General features: G+C 35.8%; 1 protein-coding gene across 3 annotated transcripts in view; it reads right to left on the bottom strand.

Moving 5' to 3' along the window:
* TBC1D12 (TBC1 domain family member 12) overlaps positions 1-26,737 on the bottom strand; it is a 124,963-nt gene that overhangs the window by 13,519 nt on the left and 84,707 nt on the right. For all 3 annotated transcript variants that reach the window (XM_029245443.1, XM_029245442.1, XM_029245444.1), the window contains 4 exons: positions 11,795-11,910; positions 6,568-6,650; positions 6,104-6,221; positions 4,783-4,889 (listed from right to left, as the gene is read on the bottom strand). In XM_029245443.1, coding sequence (XP_029101276.1) covers positions 4,783-4,889; positions 6,104-6,221; positions 6,568-6,592 — 250 coding nt within the window. In that variant the 5' untranslated portion in view covers positions 6,593-6,650; positions 11,795-11,910. The remainder of the gene's footprint in view (positions 1-4,782; positions 4,890-6,103; positions 6,222-6,567; positions 6,651-11,794; positions 11,911-26,737) is intronic.

Below are 26,737 nucleotides of genomic sequence, written 5' to 3'. Positions count from 1 at the left end.
TTTAACAACTGCACAGTATCCCAATGTATGACTGTACCATATTAAGTATACATAATACTGGGTTGGCCAAAAAGTGCCTTTGGTTTTTAAGTAAAAATAAAAGACACATTTTTCATTTTCATCAAGAACTCTATTGAACAATGTATTCACCCTTTTGTTCCACTACCTTTTGCCATTTTTCAGGCAACTTCATAATTCCATCTTCCCAAAACTTTTTATCTTTTTGAGCAAAGAACTGTTCCAGGTGCCTTTAACAGTCTTCCAGGGAATTGAAATTTTTTCCATTAAGAGAATTTTGTAAAGACCTAAATGGAAATCCGAAGGTACAATGTCTGGTGAATATGGAAGATGAATCAGAACTTCCCAGCCAAGCTGTAACAGTTTTTGCCTGGTCATCAAAGAAACATGCGGTCTTGCGTTAGCCTGATGGAAGACTATGCGTTTTCTGTTGACTAATTCTGGATGCTTTTTGTTGAGTACCACTTTCACTTGGTCTAACTGGGAGCAGTACTTGCAGGAGTTAATCATTTCGTTTTCCAGAAGAAGCACATAATGGAGGACTCCCTTCCAATCCCACCATATACACAACATCACCTTCTTTGGATGAAGGCCGGCCTTTGGTGTGGTTGGTGATAGTTCGTTTCACTTGCCCCATGATCTCTTCTGTTCTACATTATTGTATGGTATCCACTTTTCATCGCCTGTCACAATTTGTTTTAAAGGGAACTTTATTATGTATGTATGTATGTATGTATGTATGTATGTATGTATGTATGTATGTATGGCTAGGTCTTCGTTGCTGTGTGGGCTTTCTTTAGTTGTGGAGAGTGGGGGCTACTCTTCGTTGCGGTGCACGGGCTTCTCATTGCGGTGGCTTCTCTTGTTGCAGAGCATGGGCTTTAGTAGTTGTAGCTCGCAGGCTCTAGGGCGCAGGCTCAGTAGTTGTGGTGTACGGGCTTAGTTGCTCTGCAGCCTGTGGGATCTACCCGGACCAGGGCACGAACTTGTGTCCCATGCATTGGCAGGTGGATTCTTAACCACTGTGCCACCAGGGAAGCCCCACAATTTGTTTTAAAAACATAACATTTTCATTACGTTTCAGTAGAGAATCGCATGTGGAAATATGGTCAAGGTTTTTTTTTTTTTAGCTTAACGTATGTGGAAACCAAACATCAAAGTGATTCACATAACCAAACTGGTGCAAATGATTTTCAACGCTTGATTTGGATTTTTTGAGTATGTTGGCTATCTTCCTCGTGGTATAACATTCAGTTGTTCTCAATTAATGTCTCAATTTGATCGTTATCAACTTCAACTGGTCTACCTGACCATGGAGCATCGTCCAGTGAGAAATCTCCAGCACGAAACTTCACAAACCACTTTTGACACGTTCGATCAATCAAAGCACCTTCTCCATACACTGCACACATCTTTTTTTGCCATTTCAGCTGCATTTTTACCTTTCTTGAAATAATAAAGCATAATATGCCGAAAATGTTGGGATTTTTCTTCCATCTTCAATATTAAAATGGCTACACAAAAATTCACCAATTTTGATGTCTTTTTTAAAATTCACGCTGATATGACAGCTGTCACATACAATCTAACAAAAGTGTTTTGAATGAAGTTAAAGACAACTAAGTGCTATGAGCCATCTTACAGATAAAAACAAAAGAATCTTTTGGCCAACCCAATATATATACTAACAAGAACCAGATCATTATAAAATTGCTGACTTTTACATTTCAAATAGACTATTACTATTCTGACCCTTTCTCCCTTCTGTTCACTTCTTGTTACTACTCATGGTTTGGAAAGAAGAACTTTAAAAAGAACAAAAAACTTAAAATTTCTATTATTTGTGCCCATCTCCATCAATGTTTTGATATAAGATGTAGATATAATCTTAAAATTTAGATATATAATTTTTTTGCAGTTCTTAGACTGAGGTTTGCACTTTTTCATTTCAAACTGATTCCAAGCTAGGAATTCCAGTTTCACTGTTCTACTCAAACTTCAAAACTGTCTTGGGAAAAAAAGGCTCATGAAATAAATACATCACTTTTGGAAGTCACAAAATTGATCCAATAATAAAAATGTAGCAATGCATTTCCAAACATCAAAGGATATCTCTTCACGGAAGAGTTACAGTGCTCATCTATAATAAGATAACCTGCATCTCAGTTCAATTTCATGCTTGACTGGGCATGTCACACATCTTATTCTGTATGTACAAATGTAGAGCTTGAAGCAGACTAAAGAAGTATCTTGGATTTGAGCAGAGAATACTTTGAGATCAGTGTATGTTTCCTTTTCTTGTTTTCTGACAGTAATGATGCTGTATGCATTCTCAGTAAATTTCACTTTCACTATAATTTGATATTCATCATCACAAATCACTGTTAGAACACTCCTTTGAGACAGCTAATTATCTTATCCCCATTTACAGATGAAGAAAACTAAGACCTGTAGATGTTAAGTAATTTGCCCAAGGTCACAAACCTAATACAGAGTGGAACCAAGATTTGAACCACATTTGACTGACTTTAGAACCCCTATTCTTAGTTACTATTCTCTAATGGTTATAAATTTCATGATTAAGACAAATACAACAGGAAAAGAGTCAAACTATTAGAGCCCCTAAAATAAACAAAGTTATCAAAACTAAATTTACTTCCGCTGAAATTTAGCTTTCTTCCCACCACTAATGAAAAAGAAGAGAATGAGTACCCATTTCACTCCTGAATACATAACTGTTTAGTAGAGAGAAGCTAAAATGACTGAAAATAAATGACCCAGTTATTTTACAAACCTTACAAATTTCAAGCTTAAAAAATAACTTTCTGATTAGAGAATCACAAAAGATTAATACCAACTTAACCAATGTTTTAATGTCTAAGTTGTCAGGATACTTAAAAGTGTAAAGCCAAAGTTCTCAAAAAAAAAACAAAACTGCAAACAAAACTTCAAATAGCCACCAATACTTCTTCAGCTCACCTATATGCAAAACTGATTCCTAAAACTTTAACCAATACAATACCTTTTTTAGGCTTAATTTAAAACTCAATTCTTGCCCTAAATTCTAATTTTTTAAAAAAATTCTAATTTTTTAATTAAAGAACATGTCAAGTTAAAATGACATGTTCACTATAGGATTTTTGTGAAAATCAATTTTATAAACTATACATGATCATGCTATTCAAAGTTGGCATCACTTTTAAGACTAAAGATAAACATTTAGATTTTTGTTATAAATTCTGTACAACTATATATAATGCTGATTGCTGTAATGAATATCCTTGTAGAAAAGCTTCTGAAACCAGTCCTGATTATTTATTTACTTAAAGTGTTAGAACTGGAATAAATCCATCAAAGGTTACATTTTTTGATGCTTTTGGTAAATATTTCTAAATTATTTTCAGTCATCCTCCATGTGGGTAATTTTCATTAATTTTAATCACTTTTGAGGAGTAAAAAATGACAGGTACCTTGATGTTGTTTTTTTTGTTTTTTGTTTTTATTTTTTGGCTGCACTGCATGCATGTGGGATTTTAGTTCCCTGACCAGGGATTGAACCTGCACCCCATACACTGGAACCTTGGAGCCTTAACCACTGGACCGAAGTCCTCATGTTGTTTTAACATATATGTCTTTGATTTAGCAACCACTAGGAAAATGGTTAAATAAATTATACTATAGCCAAACCGTGGAATACAGTGCAGCTACAGTACATATAAGTGCCCCTTTTATGCACTGATATCGAGGGATGTTCAGATGGTTTGTGGGAAAAAATAAAAGGAAGAAAAAGAGAAGGCTTAAAAATTATCATATGTAGATGTACACTTTTTTATGTGCATAGAAAAAAGATCTGGAAGAACATACACCAAATTGCTAAATGGTACCTAGAGTAGGATAAAGAGCAGAATTTTGGGTGGAAGAGGGGGACGAAACATGCAGTTTGTACTTTACTACTGCTTGGCTGTTTTTCAATAAATATGTAAATAAAAAATTTTAAGTAACAATGTATTATTTACATTATTATATTAGAGTCCCTAAGTCTTTCTGTGGTACCTTTATCTGACATTATCATTATCACTCAGACCATTTAGTATCTTTTATTACTAATTATTTTACCCTACTGATAATATACTTATTGTATGTAATTTTTTTTAGTTCATCAAAACTACACTACATTCTACTCCTATCTACATTTTACTCCTATGCGTAAAGGTTTTAAGAAACTTAAGAAAATAAAAACAATGAGAATCTTACTTCTTTTTGTTTTTTAAACTTTAAAATTTTTAAATAAAAAAATTCAAAATGACTGGTTTGGGTAAAAAGATAGGAAAAGAAATTTCTAGCTTTCCCTCAATATTTATGGTTTTTAAAAAAGAGGAAACTTTTCCACAACTATTTTATTTTTCCTTGTATATGTTTATTCACCTATTGTTACCTAGACCCAGAAGTTTGTTTTTTTTTTTTTGACCCAGAAGTTTTTGAAGTTACCCACAGTTAAGATATTTAGATGTCAAGATTATTATTGATGGTTGTAAACTAAAGGAAAACCCACAAACCTTATTTATATAATATGAAATATAGTAACTTACTTATTAAATCTTACCAGGTTTTAGAAGGGGGTAGGGAATGAAGCATGCTCTTAAAATGACACATATGGTATACGGCCATATATGGCCTTTTCAAATGACCAATCTACTAATCTGCTTTGGAACGCTGAAGATGGCTGTTTGCATGTGTGGGAGTAACTGAATATAGAATACAAACCAGGAGTGATATTTAGTTCATTTCCTACAGCTAGACTCCAAACTTTCCCACGGACACTAGGGGGCAATCCCTGCCACCACAATTCTCGAACTCTTCTTGTACTACGCCTAGAATTAAAGGGGGAGAAAAAAGGAGAAAGTTACTTTTTATACCAAAAACACTAGTTGCATGATGGTTTATCTAGTCTATGACCAAGTGACTACAGAACACAGAGAGTTAAGTATGTGATGCACTCTTTTCTTGGGTTCATGTATGTAGGCAAAAAAAGCCAAAAAATATATAGTAATATAAAGGGAACTGCCTTCTACAACTGCCACTTATACTAAGGATACAATGAGAGAATCAGAAATATGGGGACAATTATGAAAAAAGAAGATAAAAGGAACATAAAAACGCATTGCCAATTCAGTACCAAAAACAAAATCACAACATATTTACTATGGGTAAAGCCCTAGTCTTTGAGAGGCAGCACAGTCTACTGAAAGAAGTGTGCGCTTTAAAATCAGATAGACTTGAGTTCAAATCTGGTTAACCATTAATTGTACAACCCTGGGCAAATCACTTAACCTCTCTGACTTTGAGCTTCCCTATAAGATAAATGGGAGTAAAGGTTATAAGAATCAAATGTGATTACTTGTATAAAGAGCCTAATATAGTATCTGTCACACTGTGACAATATTCAACAAATTCCCAATGCACATCCTACACTAGGCATTGCAGAAGACATCTCCTACCATCCAGTCTAGAGGAAAAATAAGGTATGTGTAAAAATACTGTCAAAAAATAAAAGGCAAAGTAAGGCAAGAAGTGTATTAGTCTCCAAGTATAATGAGACATCACAGAAGGGAAAGATCATATATATCTTACTATCTTGATTATGAGAGAAGCATATTAGAAGCCACTTTAATAGTTAACATTTAATAAATGCATATTACAATGAAGGTACACATTTAACATTTTCTTTGCCAAAAAACCTGCTATTACATCAATAGTGCATCTTGCAATAGATGGTATGTTAGAATTAAGGAAATATGGTAACTGAGGAAATTAGAAGTTTCATGGATCAACTAACATTTCAGATGGGACTCAAATGATAGGTAAAATTCTGACAGGCACAGAGGGTGGTCAGTAAGGGAAGTAGGCATTAGAGACAGGGATTTACAAAAGCAAAGCACAGAGATAAGCATGAAAGTTTTCAAACATTGGTTAATAGTATAATTTAGCTAAAACATAAGATACATGCTGGAAGTCATAAAAATACAAAATTGGAAACGAGACCTTTGGAGACAGACTGAAATTCAGGAAAAGTCTGCTTACTTACATTACTTCCCAATTGGGTAGTATTTCATTGATCCAAATTACCATTGCACTTGCAATGTTTTCTTCCTGTTTAAATCGTTCTTTCATTATTTTTTTTCTTTTATGTGCTTCTTTAATTTCTGTTTTAAACAAGTAAAAATTATTTCAGGAATAGATTCATGAATAATATCTTCATTTATAAATTAAGATACTAGTAGTCCCAGGTTTATGACACAATTACAGAGTCTCTCATAGATAGTCTGCTGCCTTTCTCCTCATAATAGTTTTGTAAAAGTACTTATAGAAAAACTGTGATTCTAGAATGACATTTTATTTCTCTTTAAGAACAAATTTAGTTAGAAAAATAAGAAATCAGCATCATCTTAAAGACAGGCTTGGTCAATTTCACCATGTTCCATCCTACTGAAATTCATTTCCTTTTGATGCCAATAAATTAAATATACCAATTAGAGTTAAATTTTATACCTCGTTTTTTAGCCTCAGCCACCATCTCATCATATTCTTGTCGGTGACGTAAAGCTTCTTCCACAGATTTGGCAGGAAGATTTCTGAGGAAAAACAAATTTTACGTCAACTTTTAAAAGACTAACTTAAGTTTATTGACTTCTTTTCTTTTTATAGCTGGATACAAAGAATTTCTAACCCAACCTTCACATTTCATACATTAAGAAAGTATAAAGGGCTTCCCTGGTGGCACAGTGGTTGAGAGTCCGCCTGCCGATGCAGGGGACACGGGTTCGTGCCCCGGTCCGGGAAGATCCCACATGCCGCGGAGAGGCTGGGCCCGTGAGCCATGGCCACTGAGCCTGCGCGTCCGGAGCCTGTGCTCCGCAACAGGAGAGGCCACAACAGTGAGAGGCCCAAGTACCGCAAAAAAAAAAAAAAAAAAAAAAAAAGAAAGAAAGTATAAGGTTGGAAAGAACTCTGCATCTTAGAAAAGAATCAGAATCCAGGTTGCTCATATTTGTTATACATTTGTGTGTATATAAATTTATATATCATATATATTTGTTTATATAGCATTTAAACATGTCCAATTTTAGCCAAAAATCCTAGGTTATTTGTTAAACCCACTTACTATAGTTTTTTTTTTTTTAGTCAACTTTTTTTTTTTTAATATTTATTTATTTATTTGGCTGGGTCAGGTCTTAGTTGCAGCCTGAGGGATCTATTTCCCTGACCAGGGATCGAACCCAGGCCCCCTGCATTGGGAGTGTGGAGTCTTAACCACTGGACCACCAGGGAAATCCCTAGTCAACTTTTTTGAGGTATAATTTCACACAACAAAACGGACAAACATGTTTTAAGAGTACTGTTTGTTGAGTTTTGACAAATTTATATACCTGTGCAAACAACAGACCAATCAAGATATAGAATGTTCCTATCATTCCAGAAAGTTTCTTTTTGACCCCTTTACACTTAATACTTACCTACCTCCTACCTTAAGCAATCACATATCTGATTTCTATCAATACAGATTAGTCACTTGCCTTTAAAGAATTTTGTATAGATTCTTTTGTGCCTGGCTTCTTTTGCTCAGCATATATATATATATATATATATATATATATATATATAGTTTTACGTTTTTATTGGAGTATAATTGCTTTACAATGGTATGTTAGTTTCTGCTTTATAACAAAGCGAATCAGTTATACATATACATATATCCCCATATCTCTTCCCTCTTGCGTCTCCCTCCCTCCCACCCTCCTTACCCCACCCTTCTAGCTGGTCACAAAGCACCGAGTTGATCTCCCTGTGCTATGCGACTGCTTCCCAATAGCTATCTATTTTACATTTGGTAGTGTATATATGTCCATATATACACTCTACCACTCTCTCACTTTGTCCCAGCTTACCCTTCCCCCTCCCCGTGTCCTTAAGTCCATTCTCTAGTAGGTCTGCGTCTTTATTCCTGTCTTGCCCCTAGGTTCTTCATACCTTTTTTTTTTTTTCAGATTCCATATATATGTGTTAGCATATGGTATTTGTTTTTCTCTTTCTAACTTACTTCACTCTGTATGACAGACTCTAGGTCCATCCACCTCAGTACAAATAACTCAATTTCGTTTCTTTTTATGGCTCAGCATATTTTTGATATTCATCCACGCTGTTCTGTGTATTAGTAATGTATTCCTTTTATTTGGTGAATAATGTTCCATTTATCTATGTGGATGGACATTTAGATTGTTTCCAGTTAGGTGCTACTATGAATAAAAACTACTATAAATATTCATTTCAAGTGTGGCTATCTGCATTCATTTCTCTTGGTAAATACCTAAGAGCAGAATTCCTAGATCATAATGTAAGTGCAGGTATATTTTTATAACAAAAAATGCTTTCCACTTTACTAGAGATTTAAGATACCATTCTGAATAAAAATTTGATAATCAGTTACTTGCATACACCATATTTTGGTTTATAAACTAAATCACAGAGGCAGTGATTTAGATACATGACTATGCAAGAAGAAACACATTTGAATATTACCATATCCAAATATGTCATAATAAGGTCCAGTTTTTGGAATTAGATTTTTAAATTATTTTCAACAGGCTAGGTGGAAAAGGTATGTGACAAACTTTCAAATTATACATTCTACTTCTTCTCTTCTGGAGTTAGATTCCTCAGGTATGTTGTAGCAGGGAGGAATAAAGGTTAAGATTTCTGTTTCAGGCCATAATGGAATAAGAGAGATCAGGTTTATCCTCTTGTCTTAATTAATTAGAAAAATGAGTTAAATATATTAAACAACAGTTTTTAAGATAATTGGACAACAGGCAGCACAAGACAGTGGTCCTTATGAGAAAGGAAATAAACAAGGAAACCCTGCAAATCCCTGACCTAACAGCCTGTTTCCAGGTCTCAGTGGTAGGAGAGAGTGCCAAAACAGAGCCCACCAGTCTTGCTGAGTTGAGGAAATAGAGTTTGAAGTTGGGGAGTTCAGGACAGCCAGAATTTGCATAACAGAGTAACAGAGAGAAGGGAGCTGCAGAGGCTTTGCCTGAACACTTCCCTACGCACGCGTGTAATTAAACTATGGTGGCCAGGGAAAGAAACACAAGAAATAGGCAGAACAATCTCAAAATCAACTGGACTGACCCGTCAAAGTAGAAAGACCTCCTAATAGACAGGGTATCAGATAGAGTCCTTAGGGTATTGCCTCAATAGTGAGGATAAATTAGCCCTACACTAAAGGCTGTTCTGGAAGCACCCTAACAATGCTTATATCAAAAGGATCAAACCAATTCCAAATAACTTAATTGCATACCAAACCAAAAAAATATTTAAAGGAATAAAAGAAAGTCCAATATCCAACCATGTAAAAATACAATAGCTGGTATCCAATAAAAATTACCAGGGATGCAAAGAAACAGGAAAATACAAACCATAATGAGAAAAATATCAATCAGCAGAAATGTCAGAGAACAGGATTATAAATCAAGGACGATAAAACTGCTGCTATAAATATACTCAAGAAGGTAGAAGAAAGCAGGAGCATGATAAGAGAAACTCAAGATCCAAATCAAATGTCTACAGATGAAAATTTCTAAAATGATAAATTCCAAAGATGGGACTGACAGCAAATTACATACTGCAGAAGAAAAAAATATAAGTGAACTGTAAGATATAATAATATAAAACTATACAAAATGAAATAGAGAGAAAGAATACCCCCCCAAAACCACAAATGAGCTATGGGACATGGAAAAATATCAAGTAACATGTTTAATGGACATCTCAGAAGAAAGGAGGGAGGGCAGAACAAAAAACTGTTGAAGAAACGAAGGCTAAAATTTTTCCAAAATCAATACAAAACTATAAATGCACAGACACATTAAGCTCAATGAACCCCAAACAGATGGAACATGAGAAAACCATACCAAAGCAACCGTAATCTAATTTATGAAAATCACATAAAGGAAAGTCTTAAAAGCATTCAGAAAGTAAAAGAATTCACTGAAGGCTGAAGAAGTCAACATAGACATGAAAGAAAGGAAAAAGCCTTACTCTTAAAGGATTATGTAGGTGAGGGACCTCCCTGGTGGTCCAGTGGTAAAGAATCCACCTTCCAGGAACTTCCCTGGTGGCGCAGTGGTTAAGAATCTGCCTGCCAACGCAGGGGACACGGGTTCGATCCCTGGTCTGGGAAGATCCCACAGGCCGCGGAGCAACTAAGCCTGTGTGCCACAACTATTCAAGCTCCCGCGCCTAGAGCCCATACTCCGCAACAAGAGAAGCCACTGCAATGAGAAACCCGCACACCACAATGAAGAGCAGCCCCAGCTTGCCTCAACTAGAGAAAGCTGGCACGCAGCAACAAAGACCCGATGCAGCCAAAAAAAAAAAAAAAAAAAAAAAAATATATATATATATATATATATATAAAAAGAATCCACCTTCCAATGCAGGGGATACAGGTTCGATCCCTAGTCAGGGAATTAAGATTCCACATGCCGCAGGGCAAGTAAGCCCGTGCACCACAACTAAAGAGCCCGCGCACTGCAACTACCAAGCCCGTGCTCTCTGGAGCTTGCATGCCACAATGAAGAACCTGCGTGCTGCAACAAAAGATCACACGTGCCGCAAGTAAGACCTGATGTAGCTAAATAAATATTTTTAAAAAGAATATATTCTTAATAACAGTAAACCAACTGGTTGACAGTCAGTAGTTGCATGGCATAAAAGGACAGGGCTTCCCTGGTGGCGCAGTGGTTGAGAGTCCGCTGCCGATGCAGGGGACACGGGTTCGTACCCCGGTCCGGGAAGATCCCACATGCCGCGGAGTAGCTGGGCCTGTGAGCCATGGCCGCTGAGCCTGTGCATCCGGAGCCTGTGCTCCACAACGGGAGAGGCCACAACAGTGAGAGGCCCGCGTACCGCCAAAAAAAAAAAAAAAAAGAAAAAGAAAAAGGCAAAAAGGACAAATACATCATAAGTGCATATTAAATGTCAAGAAAAGAAAAATAACTGCTCTATCACGTGACGATAAGGTGGGGGGTGTGTATTGGCAAAATAAGTGAAAAGGATTAAGCAGTACAAACCTTCAGTTATATAATAAGCCACAACGATGTAATAAACAGCATAAGGAATATGGTCAATAATATTGCAATAACTTTATATCGGGAGGGTTGGTTACTAGATTTATTGTGATCATTTCACAATGTATGTAAATGTCAAATAATTATGTAGTAGTATGAGTAGACAAAAATATACTTATGCAGCGACTTTTCCAATTTTCAGTTTGTATTATTAAATCTGTATCGTTAAAGATATTATGCTATAATACAGAATACATACAATTCATACATTAATTTGGTAAAAAGATGAGGTAGACAAAAAAGTCACTTTTTTTCCCCCTGAAACATAATACTGTACATCAACTATGTTTCAATTAAAAAAAAAAAAGATAAGGCAGAGGAAGGTTGAAATAGGAACAGATATAAAACGCCAAGATTTTATGTTTCATACACTGGGTCATAGAGATTTCTAGAAAATATGCATAAAGCTTGGAGATCAATAATTTTTCCCTATTAGTGTTAGGATTCATCTCTGGGATTAAAAATAATTTTCCCTAACAAACCCATTTCTTTATCTAATTTCTTGGTATCTTTTAAATGAAATAATAATAAGAAAAATTAAAGTTTAAAATTCAAACAGTGTGCCTGATGATCACTAAAATACTTACGATGGTCGATCCTCAAGAATCAGGGCAGTGGTAGAGAGTGGCTCAAATTCAAAATTCTTTCGTCTTGAAGACTGAGGTGGTGGTTTACAGGTTCTCCCTGTTCGTGCTTCATATTCCTAGAGTAGACAAAAATATACATATGCAGCAACTAACTTTTCCAATTTGCAGTGTGCATTATTAAATCTGTATCATTAAAGATATTATGCTATAATAAGGTATACAATTCATACATTAATTTGGTAAAAAGATCAGGTAGACAAAAAAAGTCACTTTTTTCCCCCTGAAGCAACATAAACTATGAATTTATATTATATGTAAAGTATGAAAGTATGTTCAAAGAGGAGAAGATATAAATGTACTAGATTAATTAGGTAAGGTTTTAGAAAGATATTCCTGCTTACTTTCTATGATATCAGTTATCCAAGTCCAGCTTTTAATAATCTACAGCAGATAAGCCTACTTTCTAAACGTTCAGCCAAGATCAATGATGGAAATGTTGACACAAGAAATAGGTAAACCTGCTGTAATGCTCTGAAGATCTCTCTCAAGGGTGACACTGAACCTCTAATCAAACACCGGTTTTTGATTTCAACCTACTCTGAATCTAACTACTATAAATCTACCTACTTACTCTAAATTGAAACAATAATTCACCAACATATCTTACCCAAAAATACAGCCAAAGACTGTCAAATACTTCACTAAAATTAAAAGACTATTACTACAGTATTTTTCTCATTCAGTTGAATTGATAATTCTCTTAAAAGAAGTGAAGTTAATTTAACATATGTTTTTGGTGAACACATTTAAATTTCCACATTTGAGCATATTTTTCATAAATGTTCATAAGCTTCTGCTGAAATTTATTTCTAGAAATTTGCAAAAGATCAGTTAACAAGATTATGGCTTGTAATTTCCAGAACCCACATTTTCCCCTTTCTAAAAAAAAAAGAAAGTCAAGCTAGTGTGTGATCATCTCCAGATAACAAATATATTTGCCATGACATTCTCAAAGATTACTCAGTGATTTCATGAGTAGATATGCGAGCCCACTGGCTTCTAGAGGAGACATTAATTTAAATGAAGAAAATTAAATGCACTTAAAGTGGTCAAATGTTTCACTTACTAACTAGCAGCTTTCCTACCATGGCCTATAATTCTTTTATTAATATTATCTCTTCTAACTCAAAGACTGTTTCTCCCTACCGAATCTGACAGCTGCGAAATATGAACTGATGATTCCATCCCTCTTAAAAATCTGATAATCTTGTTGAAGATTCATCTTATTGATATCACATTTAAAAAGTTTATGTTGTCTTAGTCATTTTCTATAAACTTCAAGCTTACTTTATGGTTCCTGCCACTGTTTATAATGGTTTGTACTATTGTTTTATAACTGTCTTTAGTTTTACATCTCCCTTTCCATCTAATAAATCTATGCTGTTAATCTGAGAGTTCCTTTGCATGACTGCATTGGATTTTTAGAGACTTCTTTCTCAAATTATTTAGAACTGTGTATGTTCATTTTTATTAATTCCCATTTCAAAGAACTGCATAGTCTTTCAGTGTCAAAAGCCATGGGGTCACTCATTCCCTTTTCTCTTTCGAAATTTTCTTTCCTAATATCTAGGATATACATGTAATTATGATCAATGTTTCTTTTCTTTATTACAAACTCAAGTATAACAAATCCCCGTTCCTGCTAATGTTTTTCTTATTAAAAACCATAGAAGCTAAATACATATGAGGTTTGTTATCTTAAACTTAAACAGCACTTTGTTTTCCTACAATGTGACCAGGTCTCACTGCCAGACAGAATGCGATGAATACTATCCAATAAAGCATGTTCCATGCAAACAAATGCCAGTACATGGACAGCAAAATAAAACTTTTTCTTTTTATTTATTTTTTTATACAACAGGTTCTTATTAGTTATCTATTTTATACATATTAGTGTATATATGTCAATCCCAATCTCCCAATTCATCCCACCCCCCAAAAAACTTCTAAATCAATATATTAATAACAGCTAGCATTTACTGTCACAATGTACCATGCACTGTTTTAAACACTTAACACATTTAATCCTTGAAACAACCTTGTGAGGCACCTAACTCACAGTAGAGGAAACTGAGGCACAAAGATGTGCAGTCACTTGCCAAAGGTCATAAATTGCAGGCAGGGTAGGCTCCAGAGCTTGGCCTTTTAACGATCTATTATCTTACTATGTATTAGCAGACAGTCAAGTAACCATCTATGACAATTTAAAATAATGAGATAGATGAAATCATTCAGTGAGAGGCTGATAGGGAACTTTAAAATGGGAAGATCAAGCTAACAATACCTCAATCACTGATCCATCTAAACATTATTTTAAAAGACCAGCAGATAGTATGTGTTTCCTGATGCAATATGAAGTACATAGCATCATTCTTGAAGTATTCTTGCCAAAAGAAGAATCAAACAAATATGATTAAGCCTATAGAACTGTACTCTCCAATATGGTAGTCAAAAGAAGTGATAACTGGGCTTCCCTGGTGGCACAGTGGTTGAGAGTCCGCCTGCCGATGCAGGGGATGCGGGTTTGTGCCCCGGTCCGGGAGGATCCCACATTGCCGCAGAGCAGCTGGGCCCGTGAGCCATGGCCGCTGGGTCTGCGCGTCCGGAGCCTGTGCTCCACAGCGGGAGAGGCCACAGCAGTGGGAGGCCCGCGTACCGCAAAAAAAAAAAAAAAAAAAAAGAAGTGATAACCAAATAAGTCATATATGCTCAAGTTTACATAGAAATATATCAAGGAATTTGAACTATAAGGGGTTTTCCTCTGGAGGCTTAGACTAGAAATGAAGTGCATTTGTCTTACTTTAAATTATTCAGTACTGTTTGACTTTTCTTGCAAGAAATAAAGTAGCTTGTTTGTAAGAGAGATCATTTTATAGTCACGGTGGATAACTCACAAAGATTTTACTGAAGAGTTGGCATCAGAACTGGGGCAAAAATGATAGGTATTAATTACATAGACAGAAAGGATTGGAAAGAACATGCCGGGGGAGCAAGCGAAGGCATGGATTAGGGAAACACATTAATCTCACTGAATATGAAAAAGGATGAGAAATAAAGTATAGGCTAAATTATGGGGCCTTTCACTGGCAAAAATATTTGGAATTCATGATGAACAAAATGGAGAGCCACTGAAAGTCTGAACAAAAAATGAAAAGTCTTTTATTAAAAATTAACTAAATAAGTACACGTTTAATAAGGCAAGACAAAAGTATTGTCACTCAAATATTCTTCACATGAGAGAGGAAAGAAGCTGTATTCTAGTATTTTCTATCACAGATGCTTAGCATAAAAATGCTTTAAATTTCTAGAGAATAATTATTTTAAAAGCTTAAAACATGATATCAATCCATACTTATCTGAAAGTAGGATAGATTTATACATCTTTAATGACTTAAATATTGCCAAATAACTTAAGGTGCTCTTCTAACATGATTAAAATTACAAATTATATTAGAAGTAGTAAAATATTAAATATCAGTATTTTCAAAATTAATCACAAAGTGATATCAAATACATTTAGGCAAATGTATCAGACTACAGGACTAATATTCCATATGTTTAGCTAACTGTGGTCTCTGTTTGACCAAGAGGCTCACAGCACCAATCAGAGACTCCACTTCTCTACTACTCTCTCAGCTATGCCCTCCTCCATGTGTGGGCTTCATTTGGAGGTTGGCTTGCTGCTCAGAGAAATGACTGTAGCAAAGCCAGTTGTCACATCCTCATAGCATAACTTTCAAAGATCCTCTAGTTGCTCTTCCAATAATAGCTCTCACAAAATACAAAGAAAGCATCCTTCCTGGAAGGTCCCAGGAAACACCCCATTCAACACACAATCACAATGACCTGAAAAATAAGCTTTATCAATGAGTTAAAGTTAATTAGGGCCTATCCCTATAGGTGAGGAAAATCCCATAATTCTTAGATGAGTCGAAGGCAATAGAGAGAGAAAACAGTGTTCAAGTTATTGATAAGTAGTTGATATACATAATAAGACTTCATTTAAAAATACAACCAAATAATATCTCATGGGAGAAATTCCTGAAGTCATTTTCACTTTAAATCCGTGTGGGTCATGTCATAAAAATACCCTGTATATTCCTTCCATAGAAGTTTAATAAGGAACAAAAAATTGAAAATTTTATAAGTTATAAAGAAACTTTACAATATTAAAAAGCAATTGGAAATATCATAGTCCAAGGAAATCAGTAAATAATGCTAGCTATAGCAAATCACTGTTTGAAAATATCACATCGATCTACCTCATTTCCTGCCAACAAAGGTCAGTTGTTGTTGTTTGGTTGGTATATTTTTTGGCCATGTCGCGCGGCACGTGTGGTCTTAGTTTCCCAACCAGAGATTGAATCCAGGCCCTCGGCAGTGAAAGCGCATAGTACTAACCTCTGGACCGCCAGGGAATTCCAAAGGCCAGTTTTAACTGACTTATTTTCATAAGTTGTTGGGAGCTACCTACCAAAGGTTAAGAGGCATTTAGTTTTCCTTTTAACTTAGGGAACGTATTTTTATGGGGTATTGTAATGAAGCCTGTTTCTTTTTTTAATTTAACTTATTCTTCATCTTCCACTCAAAATATTTTTCTATGGAATGTTTACTTTAACTGGGGTAACTAGAACAGAAGGTGAAACCAGCGCTAGGGGCAGGCTGGCAAATATCTGTAGGATAATTTATTCTAGCTACTGTAAGAAAATTTGAGTCAAACAGGCAATTAATTCTAAGTCTGACCAAAAGATGGTTGGCAATTGCTGTCATCTCCACAAGCATAAAGTAGAAAAAATTACTTACAATTCCAAGGCAAAGAAATACTGGATTCACATAAATGAAAAAGATGTTTTTCCTCAAAATAATCTCTTAGAAAAGAGAAAGCACATTTGCTTAACAACATCTCATTTTATGGGTGCTTTCTCTCTATTAATTTGAACAGCAAAGCACTATTTGGAGAAGGTGCATTACCCTGAAACTCTCTCAGTCAACACTAGTTTGGAAGGTGACCTTTTTCTATAATTTTGAAAAATAAATTTATTTATTTTATTTATTTATTTTTGGCTGCATTGGGTCTTCGTTGTTGCGCACAGGCTTTCTCTAGTTGCGGCAAGTGGGGGCTACTCTTCGTTGTGCTGCACGGGCTTCTCACTGCTATGACTTCTTGTTGCAGAGCATGGGCTCTAGGCGCATCGGCTTCAGTAGTTGTGGCACACGGGCTCACTAGTTGTGGCTTGCGGGCTCTAGAGCACAGGCTCAGTAGTGTGGTGCACGGGCTTGGCTGCTCCGTGGCATGTGGGATCTTCCCGGACCAGGGCTCGAACCCATGTCTCCTGTATTGGCAGGCAGATTCTTAACCACTGCGCCACCAGGGAAGCCCCTGGAAGGTGATTTTTTTTTTTTAGTAGGTTTTTTTGTTGTGGCTTTGTTAAATTGGAGAAGGAAAGGAAGAAAATGCACATAAAGTAATGAAGGATTCCCAGAGGTATAACCATTCAATTGCAAACTATCATAAAGAGCCTTTTAAACATTACCTTAAAGAACAATACAGGAAGAGATTAGGTTGTAGAGATCTTCATTTTATACTTATAGAATAAATAAAAGAAAAAATGTAATGCATCTGGAAACCTGTGGCTTGAGACAAAATTTTAGTAACAAGATAATACACTTAAAAAGCACTATATCTCCTACAACTTTGACGAAAGTGAAGATGATGTGCTCTGGGGTTAAAGACCACAAAAGTGGTCAGTGATGCTGAACATACTGACATCAAAGATGTATGCAAACAGATCTGAATAAAAAGACACTATTTCTTAATATATTATTATATATGTGAATTGAATATGTAATTAGAAACAAGTAAGTATTTGGTTTTCATCTACATTCCTAAAACTAATATATACATGTTGGACAAAAAAATTCTTCAGAAAGATAGGTAGATTCCCACTTGGTGGACTGGGTAATTCATACCAACTTTCTTGCTGAAAACAACCTCTGGGATCCCAAAGGGGTAACAAACAACGTGAGCCTATCGATCATCCCATTATTATGCATGGGGACAGTTCTGGACATACAGTGCAGGAAAGGAAAACTTGAAGAAAGCCTGGCTGTTAGTTGGAATGGTCAAGGGGGGCCAGAATTTGTGGGCCAGAGTAGCAGAAAAGCACTCCATTGAGAAAGAGCTCCAGAAATCTGCACAGGAGTCCTCTTGAGTCTTTAGCTGAATACCAAACTGCACATGTGTAAGGCGAAACACTACAAGGCTGGGCAAAAAACAACTTCTGGGGAAAGAACAATTACTGTGGATGGTAAGCAAAACAGTGTCCAGAGCTCACCCACGGCTGAGAAGTATTCATATTCCCACCAACCAGAATGGAAAGTCTTCACTGAATACATAGGATATTCAGGAGAGACCTGAATGTTCAGACTCACCTGAAACTATGCAAGTCAGAAGACAATGGAAAAACCTTTAAATTGCTGGAAGAAAAACAATAATAAAATAATGGGGGAAAAAGCCTGTTGATTTAGGATCCTATACCAAAAAAATATATCTATCTTTGAAAAATAAAAGCATAATAAAAATGTTTTCAGACAAACAAAACCTGAGAGAATCTGTTGTCAGTGGACCTGCTCTATATTTTAAAGGAAATCTTTCAGGCAGAAAGAATACAACATATGAAAACATGAACCTGCACAAAGAAATAAAAAGCACCAAAAATAGTAAATATGGAAAACATTTTAGAAAAGACATAATAAGAAACAAAAATATAAAAGTCATTTTTAAAAGGATATCTGACTACTTAAAGCAAAAATAATACCAGTGTATTGAAGGGCTTACAGCACAAAATCAGAAGGGAGAGAAAGGCAGTATACTGTTGTAACGTTATTACATTATGCTCAAAGTGGTATAACATTATTTGAGCATAGATTGTGATAAAGATAAATATCATAAGCCCTACTGCAGCAGTTCTCAACAGTGTCCCAGAGATGGTTTCATGAGGTTTGCAAAGTCAAAACTATAGTCCTAATAGTGCTAATAGTTTGTCAATGTGTTGACATTAGCACTAATTTTGCTAAAGCAATATTTTTTTTTTTTTGCGGTACATGGGCCTCTCACTGTTGTGGCCTCTCTCGTTGCGGAGCACAGGTTCCGGACGCGCAGGCTCAGCGGCCATGGCTCACGGGCCCAGCCGCTCCGCGGCATGTGGGATCTTCCCGGACCGGGGCACGAACCCGTGTCCCCTGCATCGGCAGGCGGACTCTCAACCACTGCGCCACCAGGGAAGCCCCTAAAGCAATATTGAATAAAACTGTTGATGCCCTAGCACAAATCAAGGCAGAGACACCAAACTGTACTACTAATCACTGTGCTCTTCATGACATGCACTCACACGTTTAAAAAAAAAAGGGGGGGGGAGGGGGGAAGGGATGGCCAATTTCACTTTTTAAGTGAATTAATAAATATTTCATCCTTTCAGTTTTAATTCTGGGTACAGTAGTAATTGACAGACAATCCCCATAAACAAGGACTCTTTGAGATCCTTCATACCCAGAATCCAAAGCAGTTGTAAAAATAAAACGTTTGAGAACTGTTGGCCAAGAGCAACCACTGAAAAACTATAACAAAGGTATATTGAATAAGCTAACAGTGGAGATAAAATGGAGTACTAAAAAACTCATTTAATCCAAAAGAGGGCAGAAATGAGATAAAAAGAAACAAAGACCAGATGGGACAATTTGAAAAGAAGTAGCAAGATAGTAAATTTAAAACAAGTCATACCAATAACTGACACTCCATTTAAAAAGAAGAGAGTATTAGACTGCCTACATAGACCCAAATATAAGCTACATACAAAAAAAAACCACTTTAAATATGAAGATGGATAAAAAGTAAATGGATAGAAGAATAAATATCATGTAAACACTAAGTGAAAGCAAGCTTCAGTGGCTAAATTAAAGTTAGACAAAAACTTCATAATAAGAACCATTACCAGGGCAAAAAAGACATTACGTTAATGGTAAAAAAGTCAATTCATTGAGAAGACATAAATATGAAGCTTCAAAACAAAAAGAGAAAAAAAAAAGCAAAAGGAGAAATAGCCAAGTAGATTATGGTGGACACTTTATTACTCCTCTCTCAGTAATTCACAGAACAAATAGAAAATCAGCAAAAGTATACAAGACTTGAACAACACTATCATCTAACGTGACCTAATTGACATTTATACAACACTAACCCAACATCAGCAGAATATACACATTCTTTTCAAGGACACAAGGAACATTCCCTAAGACAAGCTATATCTAGGACATAAAATAAGTCTCAATATATTGAAAAAGACTAAAATTTCATAATGTATACTGTATGAGCATAATGGAATTAAATTATAAATTATTTACAGAAACATCTGGGAAAATTCTAAAATATTTGAAAATTAAAACAACATACTTCCAAAGAATCATGACAAAAGAAATAAGAGAGAAAATATTTTGAATTGAATGAAAATTCTGAAACTTGTAAAATGCAGCTAAAGCATAGTTAGAGGGAAATGTATAGCTTAATCCACATACTAAAAAGATAAAAGGTCTAAAATCAATGATCCACCTTAAAAACTAGAAAAAAAAATTTGAACCAAGAGGAAAGTAAATAATAAAGACCAAAAATAAATGAGATAGAAACAGAGAAAGAGGTAAAAATCAGTGAAACAAAAGAGGTAAACGTTTTTTTTTTTTTTGCGGTACGCGGGCCTCTCACTGTTGTGGCCTCTCCCATTGCGGAGCACAGGCTCCGGACGCGCAGGCTCAGCGGCCATGGCTCACGGGCCCAGCCGCTCCGCAGCATGTGGGATCTTCCCAGACCGGGGCACAAACCCATGTCCCCTGCATCGGCAGGCGGACTCTCAACCACTGTGCCACCAGGGAAGCCCCCCGAGGTATACGTTTTTAAAGATCAGTAAAACTGATAACTTCTGGCAAAACTGATCAAGAAAAAAGAAGACACAATTTCTAAAATCTGGAATGTATGAGAGATAATCTGTATCCATATCACATAACCAGTAGACATTAAAAGGATAATAACAGATTATTAACAATTTTTTTCCAGTAAATCCAACAACAGAGGTGAAATGTAAAAATCTCTTAAAAGACTAAGTTAACCAAGTCTGACTCAAGAAAAAATAGAAACAAAAATAAACTCAAAATGGGTTAAAGACCTAAATGTAAGGCCAGATACTATAAAACTCTTGGAGGAAAACATAGGCAGAACACTCTATGACATAAATCACAGCAAGATCCTTTTTGACCCACCTCCTAGAGAAATGGAAATAAAAACAAAAATAAACAAATGAGACCTAATGAAACTTAAAACCTTTTGCACAGGAAGGAAAAGGAAACCATAAACAAGACGAAAAGACTACCCTCAGAATGGGAGAAAATATTTGCAAACGAAGCAACTGACAAAGGATTAATCTCCAAAATATACAAGCAGCCCATGCAGTTCAATATCAAAAAAACAAACAACCCAATCCAAAAATGGGCAGAAGACCTAAATAGACATTTCTCCAAAGAAGACATACAGATGGCCAACAAACACATGAAAAGATGCTCAACATCACTAAACATTAGAGAAATGCAAATCAAAACCACAATGAGGTATCACCTCACACGGGTCAGAATGGCCATCATCAACAAATCTAGAAACAATAAATGCTGGAGAGGGTGTAGAGAAAAGGGAACCCTCCTGCACTGTTGGTGGGAATGTAAATTGACAGCCACTATGGAGAACACTATGGAGGTTCCTTAAAAAACTAAAAATAGAACTACCATATGACCAAGCAATCGCACTCCTGGGCATATACCCTAAGAAAACCATAATTCAAAAAGATACAATGTTCATTGTAGCACAGTTTACAATAGCCAGGATATGGAAACAACATAAATGTCCATCGACAGATGAATGGATAAAGAAGATGTGGCACATATACAATGGAATATTACTCAGCCATAAAAAGGAACAAAATTGAGTTACTTGTAGTGAGGTGGATGGACCTAGAGTCTGTCATACAGAGTGAAGTGAGTCAGAAAGAGAAAAACAAATACCGTATGCTAACGCAGATATATGGAATCTAAAAAAAACAGTACTGATGAACCTAGTGGCAGGGTAGGAATAAAGACGCAGATGTAGAGAACAGACTTGAGGATGCAGGGGGGGAATGGGAAGCTGGGACGAAGTGATAGAGCAGCATTGACATATATACACTACCAAATGTGAAATGGATGGCTAGTGGGCAGATCAACTCGACACTTTGTGATGACCTAGAGGGCTGGCATAGGGAGGGTGGGAAGGAGGCTCAAGAGGGAGGGGATATGGGGATATATGTATACATATAGCTGATTCACTTTGTTCTATAGCAGAAACTAACACAACATTGTAAAGCAATTATACTCCAATCAAGATATGGGAAAAAAAAGAAAAAATAGAAAATGTCATACCCCTATATCAATTAAAATTTTAAGTTTATAATTAAAAAGCTATTCAACAATAACAACGAAAGCCCCTGCATACTCGGTTTTTAAAAGTATTTATTTATTTGGCTACACCAGGTCTTAGCTGTGGCAGGCAGGAGCTTCGCTGTAGCATGCGTATTTTTTTTTTTTAGGTGCAGCACGTGGGATCTTCAGGATCTTCATTGCAGCATGCGGGATCTACTTCCCTGATCAGGGATCGAAATTGGGCCCCCTGCATTAGGAGCGAGTCTTAACCACTGGACCACCAGGGAAGTCTCCCCTGCATACCTGGTTTATGTCAGTAATTCTCAATAGGGGTAGACTTTGGCCCCAGGGAATATGTGGCAACATCTAGAGACATTTTTGGTTGCCACAACTGTGAGGGGATGCTACTGGCATCTACTGGGCAGAGGCCAGGGATGCTGCTAAATCCTTCACTGCAGAGGAAAGGCCCCCAAGAACAAAAATTACAAGACCTAAAATATCAATAGCACTGAGGTTGAGAAATCTTGGCTTAGATAATTTCACTGTCAAGTTTCATCAAACATTTAAGGAAGAAAAAATACTAATTCTACACAGATTCTTTTAGAATGGAGACGAAGAAAAAAACTCTCAATTCATTCAATGATTTCAGCATTATCCCAATACCAAAATCAGACAAAGATATTAAAAGAAAATTACAGACCATTATCTCAAATGAAAATGGAAGCAAAAATCCTTAACAAAGTATTATCATTTCAACTTCTGTTTTCTGCTCCAGCACGTAAGAAGCTTAAAAGCTGCCAACCCACTCCAATAAGTAAAAAGCTGAACAAACTAAAAAAATCAACAACTCTTCTTAGATTCCTCAGAGAAATGAGGTCACAGGGCAAACTGCTGCCCCAAAATTAGAGAAATAGACAGGTGGATATAGGGAATCACAACTTACCAGGGCAGAAACCTATGAAGAAACCTCTGTGGGAATCAATGCCAGGGTAGGAAAACCTGAACTGTAATTGACAAATTGCTAGAGGCTCAATGTCGACAGGTCTGAGAACTAAGACTCCAAGAGATCCCAGACCCACATACTTTTGCAAGTTTTACCTCCAGGAACTCTATCAGGTACTCACAGTGCATGTCAGAGAAAAATCTCCTTGTGCTTCCAGCAGTAGGAGGGGAAAAGGAACTTTTTTAAAAAAAAAGATTTAATTTTATTTATTTTTGGCTGCATTGGGTCTTCATTGCTGCGTGTGGGCTTTCTCTAGTTGCAGCAAGCAACTAGAGAGAAAATGGAGTAGAAGCATATTTGAAGGAATGATAACCAGGAATTTCTATACATTAATGTCAACACCAATCCACAGATCATGAAGTTCAGAACACAAAATTTGGCAGGACACATGCCCAAATAACTATATGTAGGCATAACATATTTAAACTGCAGAAAATCAAAGACTGAAAAAAAAATCTTGAAAGAAACCAGAGGTGAAAAAAATTCCTTCCCTATACAAAAGCAAAGATAACAATTACATTCAACTTCTCAGAAACCATACAAGCAAGGAGAGAGTACAGAGAAATATTTAAAGTGTTGAGAGAAAAAATGCAAAACCCTCAAATTCTGTACCCTATGAAATTATCCTTCAAAAAAAAAGAAGAAAAAAAGACTTTTCCAAACAAACAAAAAATTGAGAGAATTTGTTGCCAACAGATCTGCCTTGCAAGATCTATTAAAAGAAGCTCTTCAGAGAGAGGGAAAATGACACGTCAGAAACTTTTATCTACATCTAGAAAGAAAGAGCATCAGAAAGAAATACATGAAGGTAAAATAAAAATTTTATTTTTATTATTCTTAACTGATCCAACAGATAACAGTTTGTTCAAAATAATAATGATATATTCAGTTACATATGTGTGTGTGTGTGTGTGTGTGTGTGTGTGTGTGAGAGAGAGAGAGAGAGCATGCTCATGTATAAGTGAAATGAATGACAGCAAAGACACAAGGGATGGAAGGAAGGAATTAGGAATATTTTGTTATTATAAAGTACTTGCACTACACATGAAGTGGTAAATGTTATTTTAAAGTGGGCTTAGATTAGCTGTAAATGCATATTACAAACTCTAGGATGGAGGGAGGAAGGGAAAGGAGAGAGGGAGAGGGAAAGCAGACACAAACTACAAATATCATAAATGAAAGAGGGGACCTCACTACAGATCTGATGTACGTTAAAGTAATATTATGAACAATCAGATGCCCATAAATTTGATAACTTAGATGAAATGGATAAATTCCTTAAAGACACAATCTGTTAAAACTCACAGAAGAAAGAGACAATCTGAACAGTCCTGTTATCTATTTAAAAAATTGAATCAACAATTATACCCCCAATAAAGCTGGAAAAAATGAAAGGAAGAAGGGAGAAAGGGAGGGAGAGAAGGAGGGAAGGAGGGAGGGAAAGAAGGAAGGAGGAAAGGAATTGTGTTGATGATTAATTACCTTCCAAAAGAGAAAGCAGTTTGGCTCAGATGGCTTCACCAGCGAATTTTAAGAAACATTTAAGGAAGAAATTATACCAATTCCCTATGATCTCTTCCAGAAGACAGAAGCAGAGGAATACTTCCTAATTTAATCAATGAAGCCAGCATTACCCTAATATTAAAACAGGCAAAGACATTAAAAGAAAACTACAGAACAATACCTCTCAGAAACATAGCTGCTAACATCCTCAATGAAATATTTGCAAATCGAATCAAATAATGTATAAAAAGGATTATAAACCATGACCAAGTGGGATTTATCCCATGTCTGCAAGGCTGGCTCAACATCTGACAATCAATTAATGTAATCCATCACATCAATAAGCTAAGAAAGAAAAATCACAAGACCATATCAATACAGAAAAAGCATTTGACAAAATTCAACTCATTCATGACAAAAACACTCATTAAAGAAGGAATATAGGGGTACTTCTCAACTTGATAAAGAACATCTACAAAAAACCTATAGCTAATATTATATCTAATGGTGAGAATCTCTAAATTTTCTAAGATCAGGAACAAGGCAAGGATGTCCCCTCCCACCACTGCTTGTCAACATTGTATGGGAAGTCCTAGCTAATGCAACAAGACAAGGAAACACAAGGTATACTGATTGGAAAAGAAAACAAAACTGTTTTTGTTTTCAGATGCCATGGCTTGTCTGTGTAGAAAATCTGAAAGAACAGTCAAAAAAACTCCTGTAACTAATAAGCAATTACAGCAACGTTGCAGGATATTAGGAAAGTCAATTGCTTTCCTATATACCAGCTATAAAAAATGGAATTTGAAATTTAAAACACATTAATATTTCCATTAGCATCCCCCAAAATGAAATACTTAGATACAAATCTGACAAAATATATACAATATCTACATGAGGAAAATTACAAAACTCAGATAAAAGATACCAAAGAAGAACTAACTAAAGGAAGAGACAGTCCATGTTCATGGATAGGAAGAGTCAGTATTACCAAGATGTCAGTTCTTCCAAACTTGATCTACAAATTTAACACAATCCCAATCAAAATCCCAGCAAGTAACTTTGTGGATATTGACAAAGTGATTTTAAAGTTTATACGTAGAGACAAAAGACCCAGAATAGCAAACTCAGTATTGAAGAAGAAGAATAAAGTTGGAGGACTGACACTACCCGACTTCAAGACTTACTGTAAAGCTACAGTAATCAATACAGGGCAGTGTTGACAAAATACTAGACAAAGAAGTCAATGGAACAGAACAGACAGCCCAGAAACAGTTCCACATAAACACAGTCAACTGATCTTTGACAAAGGAGCAGAGGCAATAAAATGGAGCAAAGGTAGTCTTTTCAACAAACGGCGTGGAGCAAGTGGACATCCACATGCAAAAAAATGGATCTAGACATAGAACTTACACTCTTCACAGATATTAACTCAAAATGGATTATAGACCTAAATGTAAAACAAAAAAACTATAAAACTATAGAAGACAGGAGAAAACCTAGATTACTTTTGGTATGGTGATGACTTTATTTAGATACAACACTAAAGGCACAATCCATGAAAGAAATAATTGAGAAGCAGGGCTTGATAAAAATTAAAAACCTCTACTCTGTGAAAGACACTGTCAAGAGAATGAGAAGACCAGATATGGACTGGGAGGAAATACTTGCAAAAGATACATCTGATAAAGGACTGTTATACTAAATATACAAAGAACTCTTAAAACTCTATTGAGTTCTGTTTTTATTATTATAAGAAAATGAACGATCCAATTAAAAATGGCAAAAGATCAGAAAAGACACCTCAGTAAATAACATACACAGATGACAGGTAAACATATGAAAATATGTTCTAATTCATGTTCATTCAGAATTGCAAATTAAAA

The sequence above is a fragment of the Monodon monoceros genome, unplaced genomic scaffold, assembly GCF_005190385.1.
Source record: "Monodon monoceros isolate NGI ecotype Baffin Bay Population unplaced genomic scaffold, NGI_Narwhal_1 Super_Scaffold_4, whole genome shotgun sequence".
In the NCBI taxonomy this organism is placed as follows: domain Eukaryota; kingdom Metazoa; phylum Chordata; class Mammalia; order Artiodactyla; family Monodontidae; genus Monodon; species Monodon monoceros.
This window is presented reverse-complemented; position numbering and strand designations above follow the sequence as displayed.